Source organism: Erpetoichthys calabaricus, chromosome 14 (assembly GCF_900747795.2).
Source record: "Erpetoichthys calabaricus chromosome 14, fErpCal1.3, whole genome shotgun sequence".
In the NCBI taxonomy this organism is placed as follows: domain Eukaryota; kingdom Metazoa; phylum Chordata; class Cladistia; order Polypteriformes; family Polypteridae; genus Erpetoichthys; species Erpetoichthys calabaricus.
In genome coordinates this window covers 62331582-62348093 of record NC_041407.2, presented here as the reverse complement: position 1 = coordinate 62348093, position 16512 = coordinate 62331582, and the positions used below count along the sequence as shown (strand labels likewise).

The following is a 16512-nucleotide window of genomic DNA, read 5'->3' as shown; positions in this document are numbered from 1 at the left end:
TAAATATAAAAGCAGAGATAAGTAGGGCTGACTATACCAGTAAACACAATTAAATTAGACCAGTTTTAAATTCTTAAACCTACATTATTAAAATTTCAAAGAGGCTTTGTGCATTACTGTTGTCACAAACAGGTGTTCTTTGCTATACAGTTTTTCTAATTTAGGAAGGGAATGGAAGGATTGGACAAAAAAAATTAACACAGAACACTTGTTTGGGGGGGGGGGGGGTATTCAGTAAAACTCTTCCTTTCTCGCACAGACCATTTGATTAGGGAGGGGGGTGGTATTCGTTAAAACTCTCCTTACTCAGCTCTATCTTTGATGGATGGACTGTAACAGATGCCTGAAAAGGGTAAGAGTGCTTTCACTTAGAGTCAAGATGTCAAAATTCTGTTTAGATGAGAGCCAGACTTCATGCACCTATGCATTTTGCACAGGTGATCCAATCTGAACTACAGTGGAAAGTTTTCCCTTTCAAAAAAGCAGCATCCCAGCATCAGCTGATTGGACAAGCAGTTATGCAAACTCTCCAACTGCATTTCAGTTTGGATCAGCTGCGTTGACTACTGTATATATGAAGCACATCTACGGAAGTCACCGTGATCATTTGCTCAGTGTGATATTTACAATTTAATCAACTGAGAATGTAATTCAAATAATTTAAAGCTCCCATGTGATAGTTCCCTTCTTAGTTTTTACATTCTGCTAATTTGTATTTTTGTTTTGGACTGCAAGATGTATATATGCAGTAACAAATTAGTATTTTGATAATTTATCAGAATATTGCAGTAATTAATAGGCATAACTGATAATAGAACTGATAAACACATAATAATGTGCTATATAAATCGGTGAGTGGTCAAATTTTACTTTTTGGTCATAATGCCCCAATTGATCTCAGTTTTCGTATTAATCAATCTTCTTTTAGTGGAGTGAGTGTGCATGAACACATGAAATAAAACACAAAGCACCTAAAATAATGCAGAGACTTTGCTGGCTTAACATGGATTTAAGAAAATGAGTAACCAAGATGTTATCGAGTAGGATTGATGGTGACAAAGTAAATGATGTGATTGTCTTGCCGCATCATTCTTTGGCATCATTAGATATGTACCACACAGCTCTTATGGAGCTCCTGTTCATAGTTTTGTTTTAAACAAACATTTCAAAGAGCAATCTTTAAATGGATTAATTTGTGAACAGAAAAACCCCACGTTAAAAAAATAAATAAAAATGCATCTTTTATGCTCACCAGGGAATACAGTTTTATAAAACCAGCTAGACTTGGTGAAAAGTTCAGAGACTGATAAAAATTGGAGTCTCTTGTAATTTGTTCACATACATAGAGCTTTCAGAAATATCTGTGTGCTCAAGACTGTCAGAGCACATAATCACCAACTATTGCATCGCATCAGTAACGTCATGACTGTCACAGTTGCCTCTTTTTTTTTTTTTTTTTTACTGCTTTCAGTTTAATAAAAACAGCATTGCTGTTGAAAAATAGTACAAGAGGATTTTTCCTCCCTTCATGGAACTAGCAAACTACTAACCGTTCTTGTAGCAGCTCTGTAGCCTTACTTTGTAAGAAATGGTAGATCAAAAAAATAGCAATGCCTCCATTTGGAACTTCAAATTGTAATAACTGCATGAAGTATTAAGTGGGGGAGCAGTTCTGATACAATACAATACAATAGTTTATTTTTGTATAGCCCAAGATCACACAGGAAGTGCCGCAATGGGCTTTAACAGGCCCTGCCTCTTGACAGCCCCCCAGCCTTGACTCTCTAAGAAGACAAGGAAAAACTCCCAAAAAAACCTTGTAGGGAAAAAATGGAAGAAACCTTGGGAAAGGCAGTTCAAAGAGAGACCCCTTTCCAGGTAGGTTGGGCGTGCAGTGGGTGTCAAAAGAAGGGGGTCAATACAATACAATGCAGTACACAGATCTAAGGGATACTTGTGTGATAGTCATACTCGCATTTTTTAGCTACTGAAAAATATAATTTACTTCGTTCTTTGTAAATAGTACAGGAAAAGATTTGGTAGAAGTTTAGCATGACCATAAAATCATAGTGAAGCCAATTCAATTCTGTACTTTTACGTTTACAGTTAAGTCCCATTGTTAGTAAAGTAGGTTATTGATATCCAGACCTTATTTATAAACATGAGGAATCACTCGCATAGTCATGGATCTTTATTCAGCATGTATACAATTTGATAAGGCTTACGACTTCTGTCTCTCTCTCGACCCCCAAAAACAATCAATATACTGTACTAAAGATGCAATGATGTTCATACTGACATTAAGCAAAATGCACAGGCAACACCTCAGGGCTATATAATTTGTATTTGCTAGAGATCTGTTTCTGTATTATGTGATTTTTTTTTTTGTTGTTGTTGTTAGATTTATTTTGGCACTCTGCCATTAAGCAGGCATGAAGGGTCTATTTTTAAGTCTGAACCTGAATAGTAATTAAAGTTTGCAATGATGGTAGCCATTTATGTAATGTTTTCTGAAAGAGGAGCTTAAATTAGAAAAAATTTCTAAACTGTTGAATTGAAAATGTGTGATTGTGACACTTCTGTGCTGAAATTTCATCCCAAAAGTATGATGGAGAGATTGTTGGCTATGTTGAAAAAAAATCCATTGAATCAGTTGGAATGCAGTGTTTATCAAGGTGTCTTTTTTCAAGTATTTGCAATTGTTAAATTTGCCAAGTATGTTAATATGGCATATTTTGTAGAAAGTTAAATAAAACAAGGAGCACTATGGTGGTTGGTACAGCAGACTTGGTTTAAAAACCTGCTATGGTCACTTTCTGTGTGAAGTTTACCCCACAGATTATAGGGATTCAGTTATAGATTTTTATTTATTTTTACTTTTGCTCTGAATGAACAAGTATGACTGTTTGTGTGTGCATGCACTAGGGCTGTGTGGTAAAAAGGCACTGAAAACACCAAATGGTACGGTATCATTATCTTGTTAATTTTGGTTCCTGAAGTAAATGGTAGTTTTCAAGCACCTTGTACTCTGCAGTTTTAGTGCAATTGCAAATGCTGATTATATAGCATACTGTCAGTTAAAGGTATGTTGTGGCATTTCCAGACTGACAGTGGTTGCCATTTATGAATATTCTTAGATATGTTACCAATACAGTTCTAACATATTACAACTCAATAATAGTAGTATGGTGTCTGCTGAATTTAAGATCTTTTCACGCCCCATTGTTCAGTTAAATTTCTGGGGCCTCATGCATAATGCTATGTATAGAATTCACACTAAAACGTGGCGTACGGACAAAAGCGGAATTGTGTGTACGTACAGAAAAATCCAGATGCATACATCTGTGCATACGCCAACTTCCACGTTCTTCCGCTCCATAAATCTCGGTCAGCGTTAAAAGTAATGCTCAAGCACGCACCTGCATCCCCAGCCCGACTCCTCCCAGAATTACACCTCTTTGAATATGTGAATTAATATAAATAGCCCCTTATGTTTTGCGTTTGGTGAAAAGACAATGGCAAAAGAAGAAAGTTGGAAAGTTCAAGTTCAGAAAGTCGCACAGTGCCCTAAATAAATAAGTGGTCAGATATCAAAGTCCTGCGGTGGGTTGGCACCCTGCCCAGGATTGGTTCCCTGCCTTGTGCCCTGTGTTGGCTGGGATTGGCTCCAGCAGACCCCCGTGACCCTGTGTTCGGATTCAGCGGGTTGGATAATGGATGGATGGATATCAAAGTCACTGTGAAAAGGCACTTGAACCGTCTGGGTGTCCTATGGAAGCCTATTAGGGTACAGAGAAAAGAAAAAAACGGACATAGTGGGGGGGGGAGGTAGAAACTTCCACTTTAATCAGTTTATTTTGTCATTAAAGTAGAACGTCATAAACATCTTAAAATCGTTTAATATTTTCTCACATCCCATCATAACTAAAGTAGCACATTCAATGCTTTGTGTATTGTATGTTCTTCTATGTACTCTTATGTATGTGAATCACTACGTCCTTCTTAAACGGACTTTCTCTTACGCCAACAGGACACAGAATACATTACATTCATGATATTACAGCTTTCTAAACAATTTAAATTGTAAGCTGTATACTTGATATTTTCATGATGATAAAAATTAAAGCATGTATCTAACATTGAAGCATGGTGGCACAGTGGTAGAGGTGAGCTGGCACCCCTTCCAGAGATTGTTCCTACCTCCCACAAGATGCTTGCTGCACTGTGTGTGACCCTCAAAATAATTTGTTACAGCAGTACTGTCTGTTTCAAACGTACTCACCCCTGATTCATGTCCGTCCTTTTTCTTTCTCCAAATAAGCAATCACCACACAATCAGCTCTTTAGTAAATGTCAATCCATCTGTAAGCTTAGAATGCTGATTCTTCAAAGGTTTTAAGGGATATTGAAATATCTTCGTAGTACGTGTTTAATTATTTCATCTATCCATACAGGGTCACGCCATCCCAGCAAGCATACAGCGCGAGGCAGGAACAACCCCTTAACGGTGCACCACCTCATCGCTGCTGCTGCGCAACCGAGTCCTCGCATACTTAATCATTAACAATACACATTATTTAAACGAAGTAAAAAAATTATCTGTATAATGTGTGTGTGTGTGTATGTATATATTTTATTTATTTATTGTAAAAGCTAGCCCGGCCACAAACAGACATGACACCAATGTCCAAAACACACAGGTTTATTTACAGAACTATTTTCAGTTGATTCCTTGCACTCACACACTGCTCCTCTGTCTATCTCTCTTTGGACGCTTCCACTCCTCTCTCGCAAGCTTCGTTTTCCTCCTCCCGACTCCGGCTCCTCGAAGGGAGTGAGGCAGCCCCTTTTATCATGACCCGGATGTGCTTCAGGTGCTTGGTGATAGTCTTCTGGAACCAATTCCTGGTGTGGTGGAGGTGCTGCCCTTGCACCTGGAAGCACTCTGGGCACACAGTTCCTGGAGCGGCAGCACTTCCAGGTGTTGCAGAAATGCTGTCCTTCAGGGCTCAGGAACCATCCAGGCAGCCCCTTGTTTGGCCAATGATGGAAATCGGGGGATGGCTGCCCTCTTGCGTCCAGGGAAGATATTGCCCCTTTCCCGGTCCTTCCCTGATCCAGGTGTCCCAGTGGGGCAAGGTCCCTGGCCATCTGTGTGTATGTGTAGATGTGTGTGTGTGTGTATATATGTGTATATATATAATATATGTGTATATATATAATATATGTGTATATATATGTATGTGTATATATATGTATGTATGTGTATATATATATATATGTATGTGTATATATAATAATGTATGTATGTGTGTATATATAATATAAAAAATTTTTTTTTTTCTTTCCCATGGCATTCGTAGTCTGAATCACAATCTGATTGTATGGGTGGTTACCTACCAGGTAATGCTTGTGGTTGGTCAGCAAGTCGGTTAATATCCGCCATGGTGCCCTCTTTCAGTTGCGAGAGGCAGATCATAGAATGGTTGAAAATAGTTTTACTGTCCTATAATGACACTCTTTGCAATATTTGACAGTAAAACTATTTTCAACGATATATATTATATACTTTACTGCATTTCATCTTGAAAATATCAAGCGTTCCAAGAAGATAGCACCTGGAAATCTATATCGACTTAGAGGCCAGTCGTCGTCATTGGTAAATATGCGCTCTCTTCTATTGAATTGAATTAAATTCGTTTATTGTTATTGTGTGGTACAATGAGATTCGATATGCAAATCCTCCATAAACTTATTTTCCTATAAATAGTAAAATAACAGTAATAATAGGATTAAAATATACTGTACAATATGAAAGCATAAATAACTCGGGTTCTGCAATATTACAACTGTAGTGCAAGTTTACAGTGAGGTAATTGTACTTATAAGTACAAACAGTTCTTCCAGGAGCACTTACTGCACTGATTGTGTTTATAGCTCTTGGGATGAAACTTTCTGAACTGCGCGGTCAGTACAGGAAAGGCTCTGAAGCATTTGCCGAATGGGAGAAGTTCAATTAGACTGTGTCCATGACTGAGGTAGCGTGTGCTAGAAGCTGTATCTTGATATTTCTCCATACTCTTGACACAATCTGCCATTTAGCTTTCTGATCAGCTGCTGTACAGCTGTGATTTCACACTCGGATACAGTGGGTTAAAATACTCGAGTGGTGTATGCATACGTTAGAGTGGCTATGGTATTTGAAATAGTTTGTCCATTCAGTGCACCATTACATGGTTACAGGTTGCTTACAATCCGATGCCTTGAACTAAAAAACGATATGCTGTTAATTTCAGTGTATTTGATAAAGCCGCGTCAGGGATGTGGATCTAAAAAAGAAAGGGAAACCACACAGGAACAGGAGCACTGCTTTGACGCTGGGTGCTGCCAGTTTGCAAAACTGAGCGGAGAGCTTGCGTATGCAAGGGATTGAGCTGGCGTGAAAATGTGTGTGGCTTTATGCCAAGTTTAGTTGTTATACATCGCGATATGAGTGCATACGCACCATTTGTACCTGAGGCCCCTGGTGTCTTGCACACAAAGAACTGTGGCATTATTTGAAGTCACAGTGTAAATATACAGAAATGTAATTTTTTTAATTTGTAATCATTGACTTGTGTGTTAATTTATATTAGAAGTGTAATTACTGTTTTAATGATTTTCTTTTTTCTTCCCCAAATCCTTCTTATTAGGGTACAAGCGCAGAGCAAGACAATCGCTTTAGCAACAAACAGAAGAAATTGTTAAAGCAGCTGAAGTTTGCAGAATGCCTGGAAAAGAAGGTTTGTAACTTTTTTTCCCTCAGAACTGGACCATCACATGTTTGTTTTTATATACACACACACAAAAAAATCAAGGATAAACATCTGCCAATAATTGAACTCTGAGAGAATACAAGACTACAGAATTGTGTGAAGTTAGGAGGATATAATGATAAAAATTAAGTTTGATTTAAAAGTGTAACTTGGAATGGTATAAATAACTGTTCTAACATTCTGTTCCTGTGCCTTGACCCTGGCCTCCATCAAAGGTAATAACGGACCATGAACTTTAGAGCAGTTCTGCTCTGTTACCTTTTAGCTTTTTTGATTGTTTCCAAATTACTGGTTTGTTCAAGGAAACGTTAGCCATGTTAGGTTTGTAGTATCTGAAGAAATAAATTAATCTGTCTGTTGGTTCTTATCTGCTAATTTTTCAGTTTAAACTGCTTATTTTACAGCAAAGAAGAAACCCTTGCAATCCTTAGGATAACATTTACCTTGTCTTGCAAAATTATTCAGTTCCTGAACCTTTTCTTTAATTTTTCTGAATAACAAATCCTTCATTGATGTAGTTCTCTGCGTTATGCTTATTTTAAAACACTGAAACTTCCATATTAGTTTGTGACATCAATTTCATTCCTGATTGGTTCATTTGTACAAGTCAAATTTGCAGCAACATGTTAGTCAGGTGATTCTTGTGTGCTGAATTTGTTTGATCAGAATGATAGTAGGGCTTTGCCTGGGCCATTGTAAATCATTCACCTTTTTGTTCTTGAGCAGCTCTGATGTTCTCTTTGACCTTGACCTGGTATTGTTGAACTGCTGAGAAAGGTGTCTTTTTTTATGCTTTAGTTTTTTTGTTAGAAGAATTGTATTATTGAACTCTGTCCATTATTCAGTTTTAAACAGATGCCCAGTCCCTGCTCATGAAAAGTCTAATAGGATAATGCTTCCATCACCATTCTTTGCTGTGATTGCTGCAATCATATTGTTGGTTTGTGACCAAAGATGGGCGTCTGACGTAGGATTCCCTGGTCAATTGTAGCCTGATGTGGAGGCTGGACTGGTTTGTTTAGTGTTATCACCATTTTTAATTTTACCTTCCTTGAACACCATTGCTGTTGAGGTATGAATGTAGCCATCTTGAATATACAGTTAGGTCCATAAATATTTGGACAGACAACTTTTTTCTAATTTTGGTTCTGTACATTACCACAATGAATTTTAAATGAAACAACTCAGATGCAGTTGAAGTGCAGACTTTGAGCTTTAATTCAGTGGGGTGAACAAAACGATTGCATAAAAATGTGAGTCAACTAAAGCATTTTTTTAACACAATCCCTTCAGTTTCAGGGGCTCAAAAGTAATTGGACGAATTAAATAACTGGAAATAAAATGGTTCATTTCTAATACTTTGTTGAAAACCCTTTGCTGGCAATGATAGCCTGATGTCTTGAACTCATGGACATCACCAGATGCTGGGTTTCCTCCTTTTTAATTCTCTGCCAGGCCTTTACTGCAGCGGCTTTCAGTTGCTGTTTGTTTGTGGGCCTTTCTCTCGGAAGTTTAGTCTTCAACAAGTGAAATACATGCTTAGTTGGGTTAAGATCAGGTGACTGACTTGGCCATTCAAGAATTTTCCACTTCTTTGCATTAATAAACTCCTGGGTTGCTTTGGATGTATGTTTTGGGTCATTGTCCATCTGTATCATGAAATGCCACCCAGTCAATTTGACTGCATTTAGCTGGATTTGAGCCGACAGTATGTATTTGAACACCTCAGAAGTCATTCGGCTGCTTCTGTCCTGTGTCACATCCTCAATAAACACTAGTGTCCCAGTGCCACTGGCAGCCGTGCACGTCCAAGCCATCACATTGCCTCCACTGTGTTTTACAGATGATGTAGTATGCTTTGGATAATGAGCTGTTCCACGCCTCCTCCATACTTTTTTCTTGCCATCATTCTGGTAGAAGTTGATCTTGGTTTCATCTGTCCAAAGAATGTTTTTCCAGAACTGTGCTGGCTTTTTTAGATGTTCTTTAGCAAAGTCCAATCTAGCCTTTCTATTCTTGAGGCTTATGAGTGGCTTGCACCTTGCAGTGCACCCTCTGCATTTACTTTCATGCAGTTTTCTCTTTATGGTAGACTTGGATATCAATACGCCTACCCCCTGGAGTGTGGTGTTCACCTGGTTGGGGTTTCTCTTCACCATGGAAATGATTCTGCAATCATCCACCACTGTTGTCTTCCGTCGACATCCAGGTCTTTTTGCGTTGCTGAATTCACCAGTGCTTGCTTTCTTTCTCAGGATGTACCAAACTGTAAATTTTGCCACTCGTAATATTGTAGCAATTTCTCAGATGGGTTTTTTCTGTTTTCGCAGCTTAAGGATGGATTCTTTCACCTGCATGGAGAGCTCCTTTGACCGCATGTTGTCTCTTCACAGCAAAATCTTCCGCATGCAAGCACCACACCTCAAATCAACTCCAGGCCTTTTATATGCTTAATTGATTAATGACATAACAACGGACTTGCCCACACCTGCCCATGAAATAGCCTTTGAGTCAATTATCCAATTACTTTTGAGCCCCTGAAATGAAAGGATTGTGTTAAAAAAATGCTTTAGTTGCCTCACATTTTTATGCAATCATTTTGTTTACCCCACTGAATTAAAGCTGAAAGTCTGCACTTCAACTGTATCTGAGTTGTTTCATTTAAAATTCATTGTGGTAATGTACAGAACCAAAATTAGAAAAAAGTTGTCTCTGTCCAAATATTTATGGATCTAACTGTATCTGTGGTATACTTATGGTCATTCTGAATGCTCTTTTTATTGCAATCTTTTGATCCGTTTACCCTTTGAACCTGGCAGGCCAGATTTTGGGCAAACTGCAATGGCGGTATATACCCAAAAGGCCTTTTAGCGGCCCCACCTGTGTATTGACATAACATTGCTGACCTTAATAATGGCCTGCAAATACAGTGGGTACGGAAAGTATTCAGACCCCCTTCAATTTTTCACTCTTTGTCATATTGCAGCCATTTGCTAAAATCATTTAATTTTTTCCCTCATTAATGTACACACAGCACCCCATATTGACAGACAAAAAAAAGAATTTTTGAAATTGTTGCAGATTTATTAAAAAAAGAAAAACTGAAATATCACATGGTCCTAAGTATTCAGACCCTTTGCTCAGTATTTAGTAGAAGCACCCTTTTGAGCTAATACAGCCATGAGTCTTCTTGGGAAAGATGCAACAAGTTTTTCACACCTGGATTTGGGGATCCTCTGCCATTCCTCCTTGCAGATCCTCTCCAGTTCTGTCAGGTTGGATGGTAAACGTTGGTGGACAGCCATTTTTAGGTCTCTCCAGAGATGCTTAAGTCAGGGCTCTGGCTGGGCCATTCAAGAACAGTCAGAGTTGTTGTGAAGCCACTCCTTCATTATTTTAGCTGTGTGCTTAGGGTCATTGTCTTGTTGGAAGGTAAACCTTCGGCCCAGTCTGAGGTCCTTAGCACTCTGGAGAAGGTTTTTGTCCAGGATATCCCTGTACTTGGCCGCATTCATCTTTCCCTCGATTGCAACCAGTAGTCCTGTCCCTGCAGCTGAAAAACACACCCACAGCATGATGCTGCCACCGCCATGCTTCACTGTGGGGACTGTATTGGACAAGTGATGAGCAGTGCCTGGTTGTTTCCACACATACTGCTTAGAATTAAGGCCAAAAAGTTCTATCTTGGTCTCATCAGACCAGAGAATCTTATTTCTCACCATCTCGGAGTCCTTCAGGTGTCTTTTAGCAAACTCCATGCGGGCTGTCATGTGTCTTGCACTGAGGAGAGGCTTCGACAGGCCACTCTGCCGTAAAGCCCTGACTGGTGGAGGGCTGCAGTGATGGTTGACTTTCTACAACTTTCTCCCATCTCCTGACTGCATCTCTGGAGCTCAGCCAAAGTGATCTTTGGGGGGTTCTTTACCTCTCTCACCAAGGCTCTTCTCCCCCGGTAGCTCAGCTTGGCCGGACGGCCAGCTCTAGAAAGGGTTCTGGTCGTCCCAAACGTCTTCCATTTAAGGATTATGGAGGCCACTGTGCTCTTGGGAACCTTAAGTGCAGCAGAAATTTTTTTGTAACCTTGGCCAGATCTGTGCCTTGCCACAATTCTGTGTCTGAGCTCTTCAGGCAGTTTCTTTGACCTCATGATTCTCATTTGCTCTGACATGCATTGTGAGCTGTAATGTCTTATATAGACAGGTGTGTGGCTTTCCTAATCAAGTCCAATCAGTATAATGAAATATAGCTGGACTCAAATGAAGGTGATCTCAAGGATGATCAGAAGAAATGGAAAGCACCTGAGTTAAATATGAGTGTCACAGCAAAGGGTCTAAATACTTAGGACCATGTGATATTTCAGTTTTTCTTTTTTAATAAATCTGCAACAATTTCAAAAATTCTTTTTTTTGTCTGTCAATATGGGGTGCTGTGTGTACATTAATAAGGGAAAAAATTAATTTAAATGATTTTAGCAAATGGCTGCAATATGACAGAGTGAAAAATTGAAGGTGGTCTGAATACTTTCCGTACCCACTGTATGTGTTATGCTATGCTACTGTTCCTGTGCTCTCTATAAATCTTGCAGTCTTCTGCTGTAGAGGGATATTCTTGAAACACCTTTCTGCCTTCATAATCCAGCTCACTGGAATACCTGCTTTCACTAAGTTGGACTACACACATACCACTGTCTAGTTATGCTACGTGGCTGTGTGTTTTTTTTTTTTTTTCGTTTTTTTTTTCTTCTACTTAGTTGCAAGTCATTTCTTTTTTCTCATTTTGGAAAGGATTTCAGTTGTTCTTTAGTATGTGATCATCTCAAAACAATAGGTGTTATGTTCTGAGAAGTACAAGCAGGCAAAGAGCTTTTATTACATGGCATGCTCTGAATAATACAGGATAATACCCCCCCCGATTGTTTTTTTTTTTTAAGGGATGTTACGATATGTGTTTGTATTTTGATACCAATATCAGTGAAATTTTGTTACTCTACCTTTCGATACAGTGATGAAAACATCACATTCTGTGGCTTTTTTTAAAGCTACCTCTGTTATTCAAGTAACACTATAATACCTTTTTCTGTAATACAATATAGAAATCCTAATGGAAACAACAACATTCTAATACTGGTATATACATCAAGTAGGGTCTACTTACTTGAGGATTTACATGGCCAAATAAACTGGTTATACATGGAGAAATCTGTGTTAACCCAGTTTTTCAGAGACCAATATCCTACTTTAGCCAGAATAAATACTTCCCCTGTGTGTCTAATGATAACTGAGTTATTAAAGTCCATGTAAATGTACTTGTTGTCTCTCGTGTAAACTGAATTTTTGTACCAGGTAGGCTGTCCATTTAGTGTATAAATACTGTAAATTTACATGGTTTTTTTTGTCTAAAGTGTTCAATAACCATTCCTTTTTAGGTGGATATGACAAAGGTGAACCTTGAAGTAATCAAGCCATGGATTACACAGAGAGTTACAGAAATATTGGGATTTGAAGATGATGTTGTCATTGAGTTTATTTTCAACCAACTTGAGGAGAAGGTAATATGTTAAATAGATTTTTCAAGTGATATGATGTTTAGTGTATAGCTACGAGTATTTTTTCGATATGGGAGGGTACTTTATAAATCAAGAATGGCAGATTGCTTCTCACTTGAGTGTTATACTGCTGGAGAAAAATCTCTTTTCTCCTTGGGTAAATGCAAATCAACCTTGTTTATTTAAATGTGTTTGTTATTTTTAATTACCTTTGACAGAAGTTTTCTAATGATAATGTGATTTATGATTTAAAAGGCCTGAACCAATATGGATGTTATTCCTTGCGTCTGAAGTATAGCACCATCACCTAATTAGGTCACAGCAGAGTGAGCGTCCAAAGTCGCTCTGACCCAACTCCCTTGATGATGCAGTGTGTGTTTGGAGGTGAGTTGTGTAAAGTGACCTGAATTCCAGTGAAGAGCACTTGGACAAATCTTTACACTGCTCTGTAGTTTTTTTTTGTTTTTGTTTTTTAAGGGAAAGAAACACTGTTCTTATAAATTTTATATATTGCAGTATCCCTTTTGTACACCCGCTTTCTGAATGGTTGGCTGTACATTTAACTGAATGTTTCATTCAAATAACATTAAAAATAAGAGATACTGCTTTACATTTTAATTGTTGGATATAATGGCCTAACAGCATTGGACATTAAAATATAGTCATTCCCCTCTAAGAAAAAAGGACCGAATAAAATGCCTACGTAAGTTGTTACTGATTTTTCAGATGTGTAGATTTAAATTTTTTTTTTTCCAAATTTGTCTTAGAATAGGAGTAGTAGACTGTGTGACTGTATGTTTCATGTATGACGACTCACATTTTCTTTTAAATATAGGCCTTGAAGCCTGACCCACTTTTATCTGTATATAATTTCAGGTAGCATATTAGAAGAGTTTTAAAGAGAGAAAAAAAATAAACATCTATACTCAGACCATTACTTGGGTAGGAGTGTAATTTCTGAAATGTATTTTTATTTATTAGAAGCACTCTTGACTGAGGATAAATTGATATTTGCCAGTTTTTGCACTCCTTATGCTTTTATTAAGTTTAACCTTCAAGGAAAAAACATTTAGAGCAATTAACATTTTTTTTGTGGCTGTGTACTCATTATTGCTTGTTCGTCTTTTGCAATTTAGATAAATGATATAACATTAAACTCAAGGTGGTTGAGTTGCTGTAGGGAGTCGGAAGCAAGCCAAGGGAACATCTCTCTCTGCAGGAGACTTGGCGATTCCAAAACCAAAGGTTCCACGGAGAAAGAGAAGACATCAGGACTCTGTACTTGAATTGTGGTGTTGATACGCTTGTTATGTGGATCTTGTTGATTGAGCAAGAAAATCTTTTCAAGAAATTTTATGAACAAAACCTCAAAGAACATTATAGGGATTGGCTGTGAAACTACTGGCCACTTAACCCTTTGAAGACACATCTTTGCTCACAATAACTTTACATACAAGATAATTTAAGATGAGGTGTTAGGCCAGAGTCTTGGTGTAGCCATCAGTAGTTTAATGCATGCTAGACCTTTGTTTTGGGAGTATTGAGCAGAATGTATAGAGTTTCAGCGACCAAGCAAGTCTTTAAACTTCTCAAGGATTTAAGACTAATCAGTTTAGTAAATCTTACATTTTGTAAGTAAACTTTTACACTTATGAAAGTAGAAGTGCTCCTGCACTACATATAAAGTCAACAAAGGGTTAATAGGCCACTTGGACTCCGATAAGGTGAGCAAGGTTTTGCTACTAAAGGAGAGGAAAAGATTCAACTAGTCAGTTTTTTTTTTTTTTTTTTTTTTTTGTTTTTTTATCAATGATACTGAAGTTTATTGTGACAGTGAAGTCTTTGAGAGGTAAGGTTTAGGCAGATATAGGAGTTGTGTGTATGCTGTTAATTACTTATGTATGTTAAGCATTGTGTTTTTCTTCGCCTTTATATCTGTTGCAGAATCCAGACAGTAAAATGATGCAGATTAATCTCACTGGATTCCTGAATGGGAAGAATGCGCGAGAGTTTATGGGAGAGCTGTGGCCATTACTTTTGAGTGCACAAGAAAACATTGCTGGGATTCCCTCTGCTTTCTTGGAGCAGAAGAAAGAGGAGATCAAACAGAGACAGGTACAAAATTTTAGCTTTTTTACTTTAGCCATAAAATAGCAAATTTTTGATTGGTTCCTTTTGACTATTTTGTCTAAGGCAATCAGCAGTATTTTACAAATTTTATTCTTTGTGTTCTCGTAAATTGTTAATTATGCATCAGATTATGATAATCCAAAAACATTAAATGCATAAAGACTCAGACTAAATAGATTAAATGTGTAAGGATTAAATTACTAAACTCTTGTACTATTGTCTTGTCGATTGGTAACCATCTTGAGTTTTTTTTTTTTTTTTTTTTAACATTTGCATCATATGAATTGCAGACAGTACCTCTAACCCATTTAATATCACCGCAGTTGTTCAGAATTGTAATTTATGCATTTTTACCCTTTTACATTTTTCTACACTGTAGCACAGACAGTCGTATAGAAGCCTTATGCTCTATTTTAAAGCATTGACCTTAACGTTTTTACAATTAAATTGCAGACCACAGGTCTTACCTGTTTGCTTTTTCTTTTTTCTATTTTTAAACAAAATTAAGTTCTGCAGGCTTACTTTTCAGTGACCATAAATACTAATAGAAAATATTAATAAAAATAACCTGTACACAGACTGTCCATAATACATGTGGCATTATCTCTATATAAATTCACTAAGCCGACAGGGCACGCAAGACAACCATGGGATATGCACGACATAGCCACACCCACCAACTCTAAGAATTCACTAAGTCCATGGCAAGCAAGATGCACGCAAGACAGAGCCATGCCTGCCAACTCACAGAGCCCCGCCCACCAACAATTCGAGCGAAAGCATTTGCCAAGAATGTTATCATTGATCAAGAACGAAAGTCGGAGGTTCGAAGACGATCACATACCGTCGTAGTTCCGACCATAATCAATGACGACTTGCAATCCGGCGGTGTTATTCCCATGACCCGCCGGGCAGCCAACCGGGTAACCAAAGTCTTCGGGTTCCGGGGAGAGTATGGTTGCAAAGCTGAAACTTAAAGGAATTGACGGAAGGGCACCACCAGGTGTGGAGCCTTTCGCTTAATTTGACTCAACACGGGAAACCTCACCCGGCCCGGACACAGAGGGGATTGACAGATTGATAGCTCTTTCTCGATTCTGTGGGTGGTGGTGCATGGCCGTTCTTAGTTGGTGGAGCGATTTGTCTGGTTAATTCCGATAACGAAAGAGACTCGCTCCTGCTAAATAGTTACGCGACCCCCAAGCGGTCGGCGTCCAACTTCTTAGAGGGACAAGTGGCTTTCAGCCACGTGAGATTGAGTAATAACAGGTCTGTGGTGCCCTTAGATGTCTGGTTCTACACTGAATGGATCGTGTGTCTACCTGGCGCCGAGAGGCGTGGGTAAGCCGTTGAACCCCATTCGTGATGGAGATTGGGGCTTGCAATTGTTCCCCACGAACGAGCAATTCCCAGTAAGTGCGGGTCATACGCTCACACTGATTAAGTCCCTGCCCTTTGTACACACCCCCCGTCGCTACTACCATGGTCGGGTGACTTGGTGGATTATATATAGAAAAGCAGCCGGAACCGCAAAGAACAATGAAAAGTCAATGCGACTCACAGGTGCATGTGGACTGTACACAGACGAAAGCGACTCAGGTGAGGAGTTGGGGGAGGGCACATGAGCAGGCAGTGCATACTGAACGATGACTAAGAAATCAGCAGACTAGAATGGCGGGGGGGCTGGGGCGGAATGGGTGTCCTTCCCCTCTCCCCGTTTCACAATCTGCGCCTGAGCGCCGTCCAGCCCTGTCCCTTGCTCTGGAAGGTGGAGGCACGATGGCAGTCCTCCAGTTTTCAGTCACGGACTATTGTATGTTGCCCTCTCCAGAGTTCCATCTTTTCATTCACCAACAGTCGTATCCTCAAACCCACCCCATTTGGACAACTGTGTCCTTCAGGAAGTGTTCACCCATCAATACATAATTATGCGGCATATGCTTCGCCACGGGTTGGCTAGTAGAGAATAAAATGCTTCTGGTAATTACAAACCACATTTCTAACGTTTGTAAGAAACATACA

The 16512-nt window shown here is 38.8% G+C and overlaps 1 protein-coding gene across 2 annotated transcripts in view; it reads left to right on the top strand.

The window, feature by feature from the left end:
- Positions 1–16512, top strand: part of srrm1 (serine/arginine repetitive matrix 1) — a 54135-nt gene that overhangs the window by 3183 nt on the left and 34440 nt on the right. For both annotated transcript variants that reach the window (XM_028819492.2, XM_028819490.2), the window contains exons 2-4: positions 6693–6782; positions 12241–12363; positions 14305–14475. In XM_028819492.2, coding sequence (XP_028675325.1) covers positions 6693–6782; positions 12241–12363; positions 14305–14475 — 384 coding nt within the window. The remainder of the gene's footprint in view (positions 1–6692; positions 6783–12240; positions 12364–14304; positions 14476–16512) is intronic.